The sequence below is a fragment of the Mya arenaria genome, chromosome 10 (genome assembly GCF_026914265.1).
Source record: "Mya arenaria isolate MELC-2E11 chromosome 10, ASM2691426v1".
NCBI lineage: Eukaryota > Metazoa > Mollusca > Bivalvia > Myida > Myidae > Mya > Mya arenaria.
The window spans coordinates 41,297,091-41,313,339 of NC_069131.1; the positions used below are offsets into that span (position 1 = coordinate 41,297,091).

The 16,249-nt window shown below is 35.1% G+C and overlaps 1 protein-coding gene across 1 annotated transcript; it reads left to right on the plus strand.

Moving 5' to 3' along the window:
* The first annotated feature begins 243 nt into the window (after positions 1-243).
* On the plus strand, positions 244-14,912 carry LOC128205443 (uncharacterized). Its single transcript, XM_052907079.1, has 13 exons — positions 244-657; positions 7,689-7,782; positions 8,715-8,811; positions 9,106-9,185; positions 10,344-10,437; positions 10,947-10,971; positions 11,454-11,508; positions 12,262-12,359; positions 12,517-12,635; positions 12,950-13,015; positions 13,215-13,261; positions 13,473-13,624; positions 14,475-14,912. The coding sequence occupies exons 1-13, from the start codon at positions 642-644 to the stop codon at positions 14,687-14,689; spliced, it is 1,158 nt and encodes a 385-aa protein (XP_052763039.1). The 5' UTR covers positions 244-641; the 3' UTR covers positions 14,690-14,912.
* Positions 14,913-16,249: the final 1,337 nt, after the last annotated feature.

Sequence of the window (16,249 nt, forward strand, 5' to 3'; positions counted from 1 at the left end):
ACAAAATTTTGTATAGTTATATGTGTAGGGCAATTAAACAATAACTTAAGCGATATAAGGATAATAGTTTCAAATCAAAATATCTAATTGAAGCTGGAAGTATTGCGCTTTAATTGAATAGACGAATAACTTAAACCACAATCATTGTAACGACGACCAAATACTATGGAAGGCCGGAGTTCACCTTTCCGGAGATCATAATTTTGCCTATATATTTCAATAGAAAAAATATTATCCCCGGGAATTAATTCTCCGGAGATCTTAATTACAATTATCTCCGGGATTTGCACACAAGAATCCCGGAGATCATAATTATAATTATCCCCGGAAAAAGAGTCAGAATTCCGGAGATCATAATAATAATCATCTCCGGGAATTGCAACCAAGAATTCCGGAGATCATAATTTTAATTATCCCCGGAAAAAGAGTCAGAAACCCGGAGATCATAATAATAATCATCAATAAGTGCAACCAAAATTTCCGGAGATCATAATTATTATCCCCGGGAATGAAAAGTCAAAAACCCGGAGATTATAATTATTAGATTTCCCCGGGAATGATTATGCCAAAGTATCGCGGCATTTAGCGAGATTGATTTCTTTTTTAAAGTTCATAGCCGTGGGGACTAAGAGTGTGACAAAATGCGCGTGACAGAAGGTATGTGCATAATTTCATTGTTAAAGCTGTTTTGCATTGTAATATAGAATTGAAAGTGATTTTTAAACGTCATATATCTTTTAATCTTTATAAAAAAAATATGTAATACTCGTTTGTCTTTGGTTTGTGATTTTAAAATTAACGATACTGGAGATCTGATAAGACGATTACTAATTTAGGCAATAATAATTAGATCAATTAACAATTTAGGTTGTTGTGAAACGACCGTTATTGAAGACGGTCTTGACAGCGCTCACGCCTGTTGGTATTCATTTTGAAGCTTTCACCCAAAACCCTTATCATTTTTTAACCAAGACAGAATCCAAACTTCCCATCAAAGATTTAACATGTATATACTCGAGACCATAATCATTCTCATTCATCAGAGGCATGATAATCAGGGGCGTAGTCAGCCTTTACTGAATGTTACGCACGGATGGGGGGTTGGAAGGGCGACTACACCTGTAGCCGAAGGTGCTCGGGGGGGGGGGGTCCCAGGGGACAACAATGAAAATGGAACTAACATGTTGAGCACTGATGTGTATTTGAAGTGATTTATAGGTTCGAGGCCGCTGACTTCGTAGTAACAAAGTGATTGGTTTAGCCACAGTAAGCTATCTAGTACAGAGAATCAATGTTTACTATAGCCTGTTCTTCCCTTTATAATATTTTGATATCAATATTTAGCTATGCCCTCGATTTTGATGCCATTTTTGCGATATATATTTTTTTTTCATTTCTCAAATTGATGTTACGTAAGTGCGTAACGCTGGCTACGCCCCTGATAATGATTAATCTAACGTATTCACTGGTGGGTAAGAATGGACCAAACCAAACTTCATAATAACAACAAAGGACACTGAATTAACAGCTGATTACAACTCAACTCAACTCAATATTCTTTTATTATATCACAGTTTACATTTAAGTAAAAGCATGTGAAAACGCAATATATATATGTCAACACAGGTATAAATATGTGGGTTAATGGCGGCTACATAACAGGTTTAGAGTTTATCATTATACAAAACAAATATAATTAGTAAGTAAGGGGAATGTGGTTAGTTTAAATATTATTATTATTTATTTTTTTATAACAAAACAAATTCATTTATTTGAATTAGGATACAATATGATTGATATAGTTATGAGATATCAAATGAAATACTATAAAATACATGATCAGATTCGTTTAAAGTGATTAACTAAGATTTTAACAAAAATTGCTGTTTTCCTTAAGGTATCCGGGTTCATACAATTTAAAACTTCACTAAAGTGTAAGACACTAGGTCTTGAGTAAAAACGACTACTTATGTATTGTTTTCTGGTAGGATTAAAAAATGGACATGTAAGTAAATAGTGCAGTTCGTCACCGATATCGTTTAGATTACAAAACGTACACTTTCTATTGACATGTGGTACAGCATTCTGTCTCCATCTACCGACTTCGATAGGGAATTTATGATTACTAGTGCGGAAATGCAAGAATGTAAAACGTAGAGATTTGGGTAAAATATTAAGGTACTTCTCAAATTTAATATCAGACTTAAACAGAGAATACATTTTACCCTTAGACGAAAGATTAAATTGTTCAAAACAGTTTTGCTGAAATTGGTCTACAAGGTTAGATTTCACAAGTTTACTGATATGTTTTACAGGTACTCTTGTTTGGTTATGCCAAACGTATGAATAACCCGTTGAATCAAGTATTGACTTGATGTAACTGGTCCAGGCTGAATTATTACTATGTAAAATGCCTTTATATATCAAAAAACTTATTTTCGAGTCATGGGATGAAACGAGTTTACTCCAGTAACTAATCATTCTGGTTTTAACTATGGTGTTAAGGGGGTATCTACCCAGTTCCGAGTAGAGCATGTACCGTGGAGTACTTTTTCTAGTATATGTAATCCGTCGCAAAAAATTACAGTGAAGTTGCTCCAACAGATCAAGGTTTTCAAAACCCCAGACTTCACAACCGTACGTTAGAATCGGGACAATGGTAGAATCAAAAAGCTTCAGTTGTATGTCCAAAGGCAAGTCTAGGTTATTAATTCTAAGAAATAGAGCATACATTGCTTTGTTAGCCTGGCTTATTAAATATTTACGGCAGTATAAAAAGCTACCGGTGGACGAGAAATATACACCTAGGTATTTGTATTCCTTGACTATCTCTAGCGCTTGGTTAGCAATGCTAAAGTTAAATTTCTTTAGATTTCTGGCACCAAAGACAATTATTTTAGTCTTTGAGAGGTTAATATTTAGTTTCCATTGCAAACAGTAGTCTTGGAAACAGTTAAGACTTTTTTGAAAATCACGTTCATTGTCTGCAAAAAGTACAGTGTCATCAGCATACAAGAGAATAAGTAACTGAAGGTACATAATTGTCTCATTAGCATCTACTTCTATAGAAACACTAGAACATGTTCTTTTAAGGAATTCTTCTAAATCGTTTAGGTAAATAGAAAATAAAATCGGAGAAAGATTTTCTTCCTGACGAACTCCACAAAAGCTTGGGAACATAGGAGACAGATGCCCATTGATGGAAACGCATGATTTTATATCACTATACATATTTTTTATGACTGTGAGGATTTTACCTTGTAAGCCAGTTTGCATTAGCTTATGCCACAGGCCAGCTCGCCAGACAGAGTCAAATGCGGCAGAAAAATCAATAAATGAGCAAAACAGTTTCTTTTTCTGGGCCCTTAGTTTACTTATAAGGAAATGCAATGTAAGAATATGATCGCAGGTTGAATAATTTGCGCGAAATCCGGCTTGGTTCTCGTTTAATAAGTTATTATTATAGAGGAATGTGTTGATGCGTTCATTAAGGATAGACGTGAATAATTTGCCTAAACAACTAAGAATGGTAATCGGCCTATAATTTTGGGGGTCGGTAGGAGAACCCTTGTTTTTAAAAATTGGCTTTATTATCCCGATTAGCCATGCATCCGGGAGAATACCAGTTTCAAGAATTATATTGAAAAGTGTACAGAAGGTTGGCACCATATCGGCGCGCGAGGCTTTAAAATATTCATTGACAATATTATCAAACTGCGACGATGTTTTACCATTCTTACTTTTCAGTATCATTTTGTTAATTTCGTCATGTTCTATTGGCCTATTTAACAGATCGGTTTCGGCGCTAGAGAAGCTCGGGTGGTTATTATCCGATATATGATCATTCGCGTCAACGACGTCATTGATTTTTTTGAAATAATGAAAAAAATCGTCTATAGGGGGTGACTCATGTTTAGATACGTTGGTAACCTTGTTCAAGTGGTTCCAGTAATCTTTAGGATGTTTTGAATGGAGTTCTCGAAGTTTGTATTCTGCTGTATGCTTGTGTTTTGCGACATACGTATTCATTGTAACTTTATAATGCTTACTCGCAGTATGTAATTTTTCTTTGTTCGAAGTCGATTTATTCATATTATAAGCTTTCCGTGCTTTATTGTATAGCGACCGCGCCTTCTTGCACTGTAGGCCGAACCACGGCCTTTTCGTGCTATATGTATATTTTATTGGATAGGTGTTATTACTTATTTTTTGAGAGAATGTTTTAAAAGCCGATTCTTTGAACAGATTAGCAATATCTTCAGTAATTGTATTGAGGAATAATCGCGTATTTGACCGTGGGGGATTACGCAACCGGTTATCAATAGATTCTTTGTCGGTACTGTTCAGGTTTAACACGAATTCCTCGTGTTTTTCCTGCTGCCATTTAGGATGACGGGTTGGATTTCGCGAGCTAGAGGTAATGTTTACATTTGTTTGTGTATTGGAAATATCGATAGTGACAATTGTTGACAGTAAGCTATGACCATCCGAAAAAAGTGGATCGACTTCAATTATTTCGAAGTCATTCACCGAACAGAGTAAATGAGATGATGCAATACTATAATCGATAACAGAACTATTACGAAATGTGTAATATCCAGAGTGGGCATCGTTACCAAGACGTCCATTTAATAAAAAAAGATTGTTGGACTTACATATATTTAACAACTTATATCCATGGTTGTTAATTTTACGACATTGTGAATTGCGTGACAATGGCAGATTCAGGTCAGTTAAAACTCGTGATGTATTAAGAGAACTTAATGTTTCTTCGTCTAATCTGAAGTGCTTTGATAGAAAATCATCAAAATCTTCAAAATCGGGCATATTAGATGTGTATGCATTACAGTCTCCTGTCAGGAAAATCTTTTTGTATGTTATACACTTGTCAGAGACATCATTTTGAAATTCTGAAAATTCGTCTTCGTTAAAAAATCTAGACTGATCGGGTGGGACATAGATGTTGCCTATTATTATACAATCGTTATTTGATAAGCTTAACTTTAGCCAATGAACATATTCATTATTAGATTGGATAATTTCCACTTTATGATTTAAACTATTGTGAACAAAGAAACCGAGACCCCCGGATTTCCGGAGATACTTTTGTGACCTTGGTTTAGAATAAAAGTGATAATTATCCAAACTTATGATATCAAAATTGTCAATTTTAGTCTCCTGGACACAGAAAATATTAAAATTCTTAATTAGATCAACAAATTCTGGATAGTTAAGCCTTGTCTTTAGGCCACACACGTTGAGTGAACCAATATTTAAATCTAAAGCATCATAACAGAGGTCATTCGACAAATTATTATTTCTATTTTCAGGATGCTGTATACTACGAGAATCACTTTTCATCGTTTCGTTATGGGAATTAATCAAAGATTGGAATTCTTCAGAAGAGATATGGGCACAATGAAGTTTCGAAGATGAGCACGGGCGTGTTACACAAACGTCACAGAATGCCACACTCCCCGCGCAACCCTAGAGCTTGGAGCTCTCCGTATGAGGAATACTGTTAGGTTGAGCCAACTCGATGTCGGGGGAGCCATTGGGGTTCGAACCGGAAGTGATACTTGGTGCTTTACTTTTGAGGCCCGTCTCCGTGGGGTTGGATACATGCGACGTGGACACTTTGCTCCCCTGTGTGTTCATGGCTGGATGGACATTAAGGAGATAGCCGGGGGCTGTAAGGACAGGACTTGTGCCGTCGCGAGGCATCGCACGTCTAGTAGTACCTCCCTGCGGGTCAAGGTCAACTTCGCATCCTGTTTCGTCGCCTGAACTGCTGTCCACATCGGATGTCACTCGTGAAGACTCCATCGGCGGTTTAGGGGTGGGCTGGGACGCATACGATGTCGCCAACCTGACTTGTCGCTGCACAGACTCGATCTTGAGGGCGGACAGACGCTCACCGACACGAGCAACATTGTTGGCATTCCTCGATCCACGAAGAATATCATACCAGCCAGGAAATAAATCACGAACGACATCTCCATTGACCTTAAGAGCGGCAGGGAAAAGCAATTGGACATTTCTAGGACCACATCTTTTCTGTGCGTCCTTAAAATCCGGCCAAAGCTGCTGCCTGGCAGTGCGAATTTCAAGCGGGTAGTCCCGTATGACACTGTAGGGGGAGCCCTTGAGTTTCCCAACGTTGCTCATAATAAAATTGACATCACAGAGGTCTGAAAATGTTACAAGCACACCTCTTGGGCGAGATCCCGGGCCACCACGCCGGCGGCCGATTCTGTTCGCCTGCACTATTCCGATTTTAGAAACGTCCTCAAACAATCGTTCACTAAGGAACTTACGGATGGTGTCAACACAGTTCTCGGCCCCGTTTGGGTCGGCAATGCCATTGAAAATTAAGTTCCCTTTCAACATCCTGGCCTCGTTATCTATACTTTTGTACTCCAAAAGGCGAAGGCGGCTCTCAATGACATCGGTGGTAGCCTTTGTGTGAAACAAACATTGCTCAATATTATCCAATTTATTGTGAATTGGACTTGTGTAAGTGATGAGGTCAAATAAACAGTCGAGTTTGTTGTCCAACGACATACAAGTAAACTCCCTACGCGGTGGTGCCGTCTCAGGGAATACAGATGGGGTGCCACGTCCACCATGATGACCACGCTGGCCATCATACTGGCCGATATCCGGACACGTGTCCGGACATGATGAAGCACTTGTCCCTCTACGTTTGCGCTTCTTTTCATTTTGCCACAAAGGAGAAAACCTGTTAGAAGTGCTGGCCATTGTGTTATAAATCCACACACAAAAAAAAACACTAGAATAATCCTGTTGTACACTAAGTAATTAAAAATTGCTTAGAGTAAAAAAGCACGTGCCCGCCATTAACCAAGGGCGATAATCCATACATACATATAAGCATAAAATATATAATACATAAGTAACATAATTATAATTCTTGGTAATGTTTTGTAGGTAATATATAATACTCGGTATACAGTATACCAAGAGTGAGCTATATATAATATTATTTAATAAAACTATTCGCAAATAAAAAATTGTAATCGATTAAATGATGCATCATGGCAATGTCCAATCAAGGAAGCTGTGTTCAACATCCTCCGACGAATTTGAACCAAGCAATAATTTATACTCAAAATTACGCTTAAGCCATGTGTAATACACAAAGTCAAGTGTAGTTACTTAGACTATTCAGAGCTTGAAGTAATTTTCATTAAAAACTGGATTAATTTACAGTAAACCGTGAGCACAGGGAATAAACTTTTACATGCAATACAAATTCGCGGCTTTCCTGTCATAATCAGATCTATTTGTGTCATTAGAGAAATATAGAAATCTCTACGTAAAATTTGCACAGAGTTATGCATGAGTCTGCTAACTTAATGTAGCCAAATGTATAAAGTTGTGCAAATGCACCTAATTCAAGAAAATGATGGCGTAACTCTAAACATTTGCGAGGTATGTAAAACTACATTGTTTAATTTGCCGCATACATCATTATTACACGAGCTCCAAACTTGCATAGATCTGTTGCTGAAGCGGGTCAAAAGACAAATTCAAAATGTGTTGCACACTTATTTTTTAATTCCTTCTACCAAACTATGAATAAATTACATTTCTGGATCACTCCTGGTATGCACGGTATACTTAGTATTTATTTACTGTCACTGTAGTCTTCTGATAATTTACAGATATAAAGGAGCATATCCGACAATACCATCACTTGGGTTACAACTATAGGTTGATACACCATCTTCTAGAAACCAGACATGAGTGTACCATAAGGTAAGAATCATGTATTCTAGAAATTAATTGCTGAGTTAGCGAAGGTATACTGATAAAATGTAATCAGTAATTTCATCAAATTCACTTTTTTGCCAATTTGACAAACGCAGATTACATTTATGAATAAAAAGGCAATGAAATTCTTGAAAAAGAGACAAAATCTTGACAAGACTAAGTCTTTCACCTTATAATGTTTGTAAAAATAATTTTAAAAAATGTAAAATTGCCATTATCATAGCTATTTTGGCCTGATTTTGTATTTTAAGTTGACTTTTTATCTAAATTTTCAAGGCACTGGCGGTGAATATAATTCCAAAATTATTATGTGGTCTGTCTATCCAGGCAGCACATAAACTTAAAGAGATTTGAGTCAATTATTTAATATGTCTGAAATTGTTTAACCTTGAAATTTGAAAAGAATGTTTAATCTGCTTAATGCACCAGTCAATTGTAACCACTGCCCCCATCCCCCCCCCCCCAAGGTCCGGGGGATAGCCGGGGACATGGGCCGTGTATTTACCTTTCAGGTGGCCCCGCAGTGCCGGGTGAATGCGGTGGTTTTAACTTTGGGCAAAATATAGCGGTGGATTTGCCTTACCTAGTCTCCCTGGGGTGCGTGGGAATTTGGCGGGGTTTTACCATCAGTCCGATCCCGGAGGGCGGAGATTTTACCCGGGGTTTGCTGGACCGAAAGTCAAAGTCCCGGCTATTCCCGGACCTGGGGGGGGGGGCGTGATTACAATTGAATGACTGGTGCATAACTTGTATTGAGATGAAATTGTTAAACACTTATATTTTGATAACCATTTATATCAATTTTCACTATTTGTATGTACAAAATACTTTGCATCAGATATTTATGTTACACTTTAAGATAATTTATGTCAAATGGTTAATAGCATTTAATTGTATTTTATGTAACGTGTTTGTAGTTTCAGTTATCTGCAAAGGAAGCTGATACCGTCTCTCGGGTTGCGGAGAAGAGGACAACTTGATGATAATGTGGTCAACATTATTAATCAAGCCACGGTAACACAAAACATAGTTAATTTGCTTATTGGATCAAATTGTCAAACACTGACTATGTTTAAAAACTCAACTTATAAGAATAATCTTGCATTTTAAAGGGATTTAGTTAACATATCAAATTAAAGGTGGATGCAACTTAGATGTAAGGATTAATGTTTGAGGAACATTATAAATAGAAGTAATGTGAGAAGCATATATAAGCATATATAACAGAAACAGAATTATGTATTGCAGCATTTGTTCCTTATCCGCTTTTCTTTTTTTTAATATTAATAATACAATTATATTTTTCAGAGTGAAATTAGTAATGGTGTTGCTGGGTCAGAGCAGCTACGAAGGACGTTGTCAGTAAAGCACAATATGAGAATAACAAGGTAATATAATTGTTCTCACACCTACTAAACACTCTCACTGTTTTTTTTCTATAGTACCTACAGGTCTGACTATCCGACACATTCCCAAAGCAAAATATGTGATATTTGTCTCAATTTTAAGAAAAAAAATCCAAATCAAAATTAAAAAAATAAATAAAAAATGGCGAAAGTATTGTTACATGTACTGGTTCAATCAACCTCCTAAAAACATTATGTGATGTAAAGTTTGGGGATACTTGAATTCAGAAATCATTGATTTTCATCACAATCAGAGATCAGTATTAAATATTATCCGCCATGAATTATTGCAATTGTGATGACTACACCACAAGGATTGATCTTTCAGCTTGTTTGGGTCTTTTTTAAGGGGAAATTGTTTTAAATAATTTCTTCATTCGTAGGAGACTAGAACACTTTTTATTTTTAACTGTTAAATTTCACAATTTGATGCAAATTTTCAGAAATGTCTAGTGTCTTTTTCCAAAACTGGGCAGAAAAGCCCTGGCTATATTTATATATATTATAAGTTCTTAGAGTGGTAACCTTTCAACAAAATCAGCATTATAATAGCATACATGTTTGATACAAGAGCTACACAAATGTAAAACTTTTTTCATCTATAGCACAAAAGTTAGAGCTAAGATATTTGTTACAAGGCATTTTCTAGTGGTCTTCATCCAGTTTTCTTTAAATAGTGACATGGGGGTAAAAACTTTTTTATTTTTTTATTTTACTGCATAAAAACTTCACATTCATTGATGACTGGAAGAACATATTACTCAGGTGAGTGGAACAGAGTCATCTTGGTCCAATGGCTACATTAAATGTTAAATTGGTTTAAAGTTGTAATGATGTAAACTATTTAGTATACTGTAGTTTAAACAGGTCACAGACATTAACGACCATGGGCATTAGCTACCAGACATAACAGACATTGGTGACATTACAGACCATATTTCAGGACATTACAGACCATGTATTAAACTATATTATCTATACAAACTATTCTGGTGAAGGTCACATTCTAAGCTATTAAGGCACTGCACTACACCCTGGGTAGAACACTATTGTTTGATTGATTTTGATATATGTCTGTTTAGTTTAACATTCACTTTTCTTTGTTGGGCGATTTGCAGGTATTCTTGATATACTTTTCAGGGAACTAAGCAGAGAACTAGTTCGAATAATTGACCCAGAGGGAGTGGAAAGACGAAAACGCCATAGACTGAGACGCCGCCAATACATTTCGAGGGTAAGCTAATAAAATGCAAATTCCAAAAGATTTAAGGAATTTTGAACATAAGCAGTTTCAATGAGAACATTCCAATTATTGAAACATTTTTTTACCCATTTAAAGCTTACCTGTCAGAGCACTTAATGCTTGAGGTAAAATATTATGATCAGTAATTGATAACATTAAATTTATGCACAAAATTATATTATATATTTAAAACTAATTTTGTAAGACTTTTTATTTAGTTTCACCAATAATCATTTGTCATCAAACTTTTTACTCAATAAGTCACAGAGCCCATCAACACGCCAACATCTTTAAGGAAACTTATTACACTTAAGGTCATGCCATATTTTTGAAGACATGCTTGATGGGCGACCCTGTTTGATGTGACGAATGCTTATGATTATGATAAGGTTTCATTTAGATATTCCAATAAAGGATCAGAAATACTTGTATTTATTTTGAATGTGTCAAAATTGTTCTTAGTCCATGAAATATTGAGATGAAACATATTTCTGTTGCAGGGCCCAAACTATGTATGGCATTTGGGTATGTTCAAGTATTTTAGTTCTTGTTTTTTTAAATAGAAAAAACTAAATTTGTCAAACCATCTGTTATGTATGTAAATATATTAAGAAAGGTGGTTCCAGTAAGCAAAAGTACTTTTACAGCATTAAACACAAAATAAATGCACATAATTAGTATTGTTTTGCCTTAAAAAGGTTGTAAATTTCTAGCAAATCATTGAGACGAATTCAGTTTTTCTGACGTCAGTTTGTCTTTCCGTTCATTTGTTCTCTGGCGGAACATAAAATAGTAAGGGAATGGCCAAGAAATCATCTGTTTTCATACAATCCAGTAACTGTTCATGTCTGTTGTGTCATGTGTTATTTCTTATTTTAAGAAATAATGGCAATAACACATTTCATATCAATATATATATGACCAATTGAGAGAGTTTGTTGGTTCTATTTTTTTAAAACATGCCATTTGAAGTAAATAATTGTGTATGTTTTTTAATTCTGTTTCAGATGGATATGACAAGCTTGCTCCCTATGGGATCTATATACATGGATGCATAGATGGGTAATTGTTATTTTTCATTTTTAGCTCGACTATTCGAAGAATAAGGAGAGCTATACTACTCACCCAAGCATCAGCGTCGGCTTCAGTGTCACCCCTTGGTTAATCACCCCTTGGTTAAGGTTTTGCGTGCAAGCACACATATGTTAATAACTCTGCAACTACTTGAGGTCTTGCATTGAGACTTTATACAATGGTATTAAACCACACAACCTAATTGAATAATCAAGTAAGATAACTGTCTGTCTTTTGCAAATAATGGCCCTTTATTATTGCACAAAATTTTGCATGTAACCACATTAAATTTTATGTTATTATCTCCGTACATCATGTATTGCATTGAAATCTAATCAAACAGTGATCCATGCATGTTTCACCAAAACTTTTCAATCCTTACACTGAAAGCGGCAGAATAGTCGAGCGTGACAGCTCTTGTTATGTCCAGAATTAAAACTCTTTTTTTAAAACAACACAGCTATTACAAAAACTTTACAAAAAAAATGAACATGAGGTCGTAAATGACTTGAATCAGTTCATTAAAAAAGAGAATTAATATTTGTAGTTTGTAGTTGTAAAAAAAACAAAACAAGTCTCAATTCTAGGATACTATTTATATAAATACTGCTATTTAAGATTTAAGCTATTGAACATACTTCATGCATTTACTTGCAATTTGCATTTGAAATTTCTGCAGTGTGATGAGTTTTGATAATATTGTTGTATATATCAAATAACACCTATCATGAAATCAATTAGTTTCAGCAGGAAGGTGATGTGGTTAAAGGCAGGAATTACAAACAAAAGACCAGAAGTTATTGCATCATACTTCATAGAAGCAGTCAACCAAGAAGGTGGTAAGTACACATATTTGTATAGTATCTTGTTGATGGTTTGATACATTTTGTATATAATAACAGGAGAAAAATGTCTGTGTTATTGTGTGAATCAATACAATTATTGTCCTGATGTTCTGAGTGGATTAAATATGTCAATCTAATGTTTAATTCGAAGGGTTCCCTCTAAGAGTCCGAGGTGACAGAGGCACTGAAAATGGAGCAGTGGCAGCAGTTCAAAGAGCTCTTAGGGACAGTGAACGAGCTTTTTTATATGGACGATCCACATCTAATCAGGTATTGAATTTTGATTTAAAACAGTATCAACAATTTAAAAGCCCTGTACTGGACTGGAGAGGACTTTTGGTTTTCCTCCAGTCTGTCCGACCATCCAGTCAATCAGTCATCCATCCTCAATTTAAGACTGTATCAAACCAACCTACAAGTTATCATCATCATTAAACTCTGTGATGATTGCAGATCTGTTAACTCTACATGAATTTTAGCATAATTGTGCCCATTTGGATTTTAGACTGTGTTCTCTGATACTTGGTAGAATCTTGTTTAAGCATAGTTTGATCTTATTTTAACTTTTGAATTATATGTTACAGCGCATTGAGAGATGGTGGGGTTACTTGAGAAATGCACGGGCAGACTACTGGATGAATGAAATCAAGGTTGGTATCATAATAATTTACAAGGATTAATATTCCTTGCCTATAATGCACATGTAGGAAAACACTCAAGTTAAAAAAAATATTTTTTTAAAGATATGTGAATACTGAAACTTTAAAAAGTAATACTAAAACCTAAATTCCAAAATCAAAATCTACCAGTTATCCTGAAATAAAATAATATTTCTATTTACTATTTCAGCTGTTGGAGAGGGACAATAGATTGGAAAGGGCAGATCCTATACAAAGGTAGGTAAAACATATCAACATACCAGTGAATTATCTATGGTTAAACATGATAATCTCTGAAAGATTTGATAATGCTGTTTTCACTCGAGCGCTGTACAAGATGTGATGAAAAAAAACATAAAAAAATGTCCTTGTTTTTCAGTCACAGCACCTCTTAATAATCATAGTTAAAGTCAAATCTTAAGATATTGATTCAGTTCATACTTTTCAGATTATGCCTGCAATATGCACTCCTGCCATTTATTGGAAGGCAGCTGGATGAAATTAAGCATCTCTGGAACACCCATTCTATTCGCAATCAAAGAGTGGGGGATACACTTCCTGGCATTCCGGACATTCTGCATACACAAGTAGAATTATATGGTAAACTTTTTATATGTTTGTATGTTTAAAAAAAAGTTAAAGATTTTACCATAAAACACTTGGATGCTTTGATAGGTAAATTGAAATTTAATTTTATTGCGCAAATAGTTTTCCCTTGGTAAGTACAAGAAAGATCTCGACTTAATCCTCGTCAGGTTTTGCTCTAATCTGCTTAAGCCTTGGTTTGGGGCCAAGATATAGGATTGGTAAGGAAATTCAGAAACAAATATTTAAGGCCAGAGTACATAATAGAAGTCGCTTTTGTATCTGAGTTAAGATATTTTAATGAGAAAAAAAAATAGCCTTATTATTATGAACTATTTTAAAATCAAGATAGCCTTTTTGAGCGTTTGTGTGTATACTGGGGTAATGATAAAGAATGCTTGTTGTTTTTAGCTCAACTATTCTAAGAATAAGGAGAGCTATCCTAGTCACCTGAGCGTCGGCGTAACCTCTTATGTTAAAGTTTGCGTACCACCTCAAATATTTTCAAAGTCCATATGGCTTTGAAACTTTGCACGCTTTTTCACCATCATGCCCCTAACCTGTCACAGAAGGGGGTAACTCTATCAAGCATTTTAACAAAATTATGCCCCTTTTATCACTTAGAAATTACCTGAAAACTTTTCCAATTCAATTTATGTAAATATCTCAGCACATCATGTATTGCACTGAAATCTAATCTAACAGTGATCCATGCATGTATCACCAAAACCTGTCAATCCATACACCGAAAAGCGGTGGAATAGTCGAGCGCGCTGTCTCTGTGACAGCTCTTGTTTAAATTTACCATTGTTTTGCATAATTGGCAACGCAGTTTGACTTTGCAAGTGATAATTTTATTTTGCAGGTGTGGAAGATTACAAAAACGCCTGCTCGATGCAAGAAATGCAATATCTGCACCAGGAATATGAAAATGATTTTTTAAATTTAGATGGAGAATTTTTAGAGATAGTGGAGCAGGTCAGAGAAATAAACAATCTACCAGATCCAGTACAAATTTCCCACTTTCAGGAGGCCAAAGATCTCTATGTACAGCTGTCTTCTTACATAAATAACTTGTAATGTTTTTTCTTTAGAAAAAACTGTACCTTGTTCATTATTTTATATCTGTGTCTTGGTAATTGTTGAAGTATTTTGTATGAAATCATATACATGTATCTTCGAAATATATTTAAATATATATATATACCTACCAAGAAACTGTTGACTTGCTAATGACAATTGATAAAAAGCTTGTGTACTTTTAGGTTTCAAATTCAGTTTTCATTTTTAATCACCTACACAAAGGAAGCTGGGTCATCATCCTTATGGTGAAAATTTATGCAAATGTATTTGTTTAAATATACATTATTTTGGTAAAATCAGTTTTCATTGCTTAAATTGATCCATTCCCGTGTTACCAGAGAGGCGTTAAGGTGGCCGCCCACTTTTGAGCAAATGCTGAAGGATGATTAAATATATGTTGGAAAAAAATTGTTATGTTACATGTGGCCAAATTTAAAGTAAAACTTAGATGACACGAAGAAAGATCTTAATTAAAATTGGTGAAGTGAGAGTAGCAAAATAGCCCTATCTTAATCATAAACTTAAATTATTTCCTAGAGGCATCTTACTGACTTAGAATACATCCACATTGGCTGACACATTGAACATAACAAAATCTGATGCAGAGATTGTTTATCAGGTGAGTTCCAGGACCTTTGAACAGATGCGTAGGTTGAAAATCAGCCTAGAACTTGCCTATCTGCACTTTGATATGCTGAGAATATAGATTGTTTTCCTCCAACAATGGCTATTGCTGAGGTGTGACCCAGTTTTCTATCACCTGGCCCAGATTTAAATATGTCAAAGAGTTCATCGAGGAAAACATTTTGATTAAGTTTCATGAATAATTGGCCATGTATAATGCCTTAAGTGTGTTCCAAAGATTTTTCTAAGATTTAACTTAGTGATCTTTCTGACCCCATGTGACCCACTTTTACAAGTGACAAGGTTTGATCATGAGGAACATTCTGACCAATTTTAATCATTTTCTTATCAATACCTACCAAAATATGATTCCAGATGGACAGAATGACAGTAAACGCCAAAACAATATTCCCATCCCAAAACCTTTCAATTCTGTGGGATTATAAACCTTGACTTCCAATTGATTTTGACTTCATAGTTAAGAAACATATATTACATGGGTAAAACACCTTTCCATGGTGCTCATTTAATCTGTGCAGTATGAATTGAATAAATGACTGAATAAATTTTGCAACTAATGGAATGACAGACACGTGTAAAGTATGAGCAAGAGTTGTGGAGGGTGTATGTTATTCTTCAGTATTTAAACCTGCACTCTTACGGAATGAACGTTTTGACAACTTATAGCCAATTTTTGCAAAAATCCATGGAAACCAGTAATACAAGACTGCTGACCAAGAAATGAATCACAGATTTAATATTCAAAGCTGCACTCTCACAGATTTAATGTTTTGACACTTTTTTTATTTTTTTGTCTTAAAAAAAGCCAAGTTTTACGAAAATCCATTGAAACTAATTATATAAGACTGCTGACAAAAAATGGGTTGTTTTTTTATATTGAAGTTCAAGAAATGTTTTTTAATCCATTTTTCT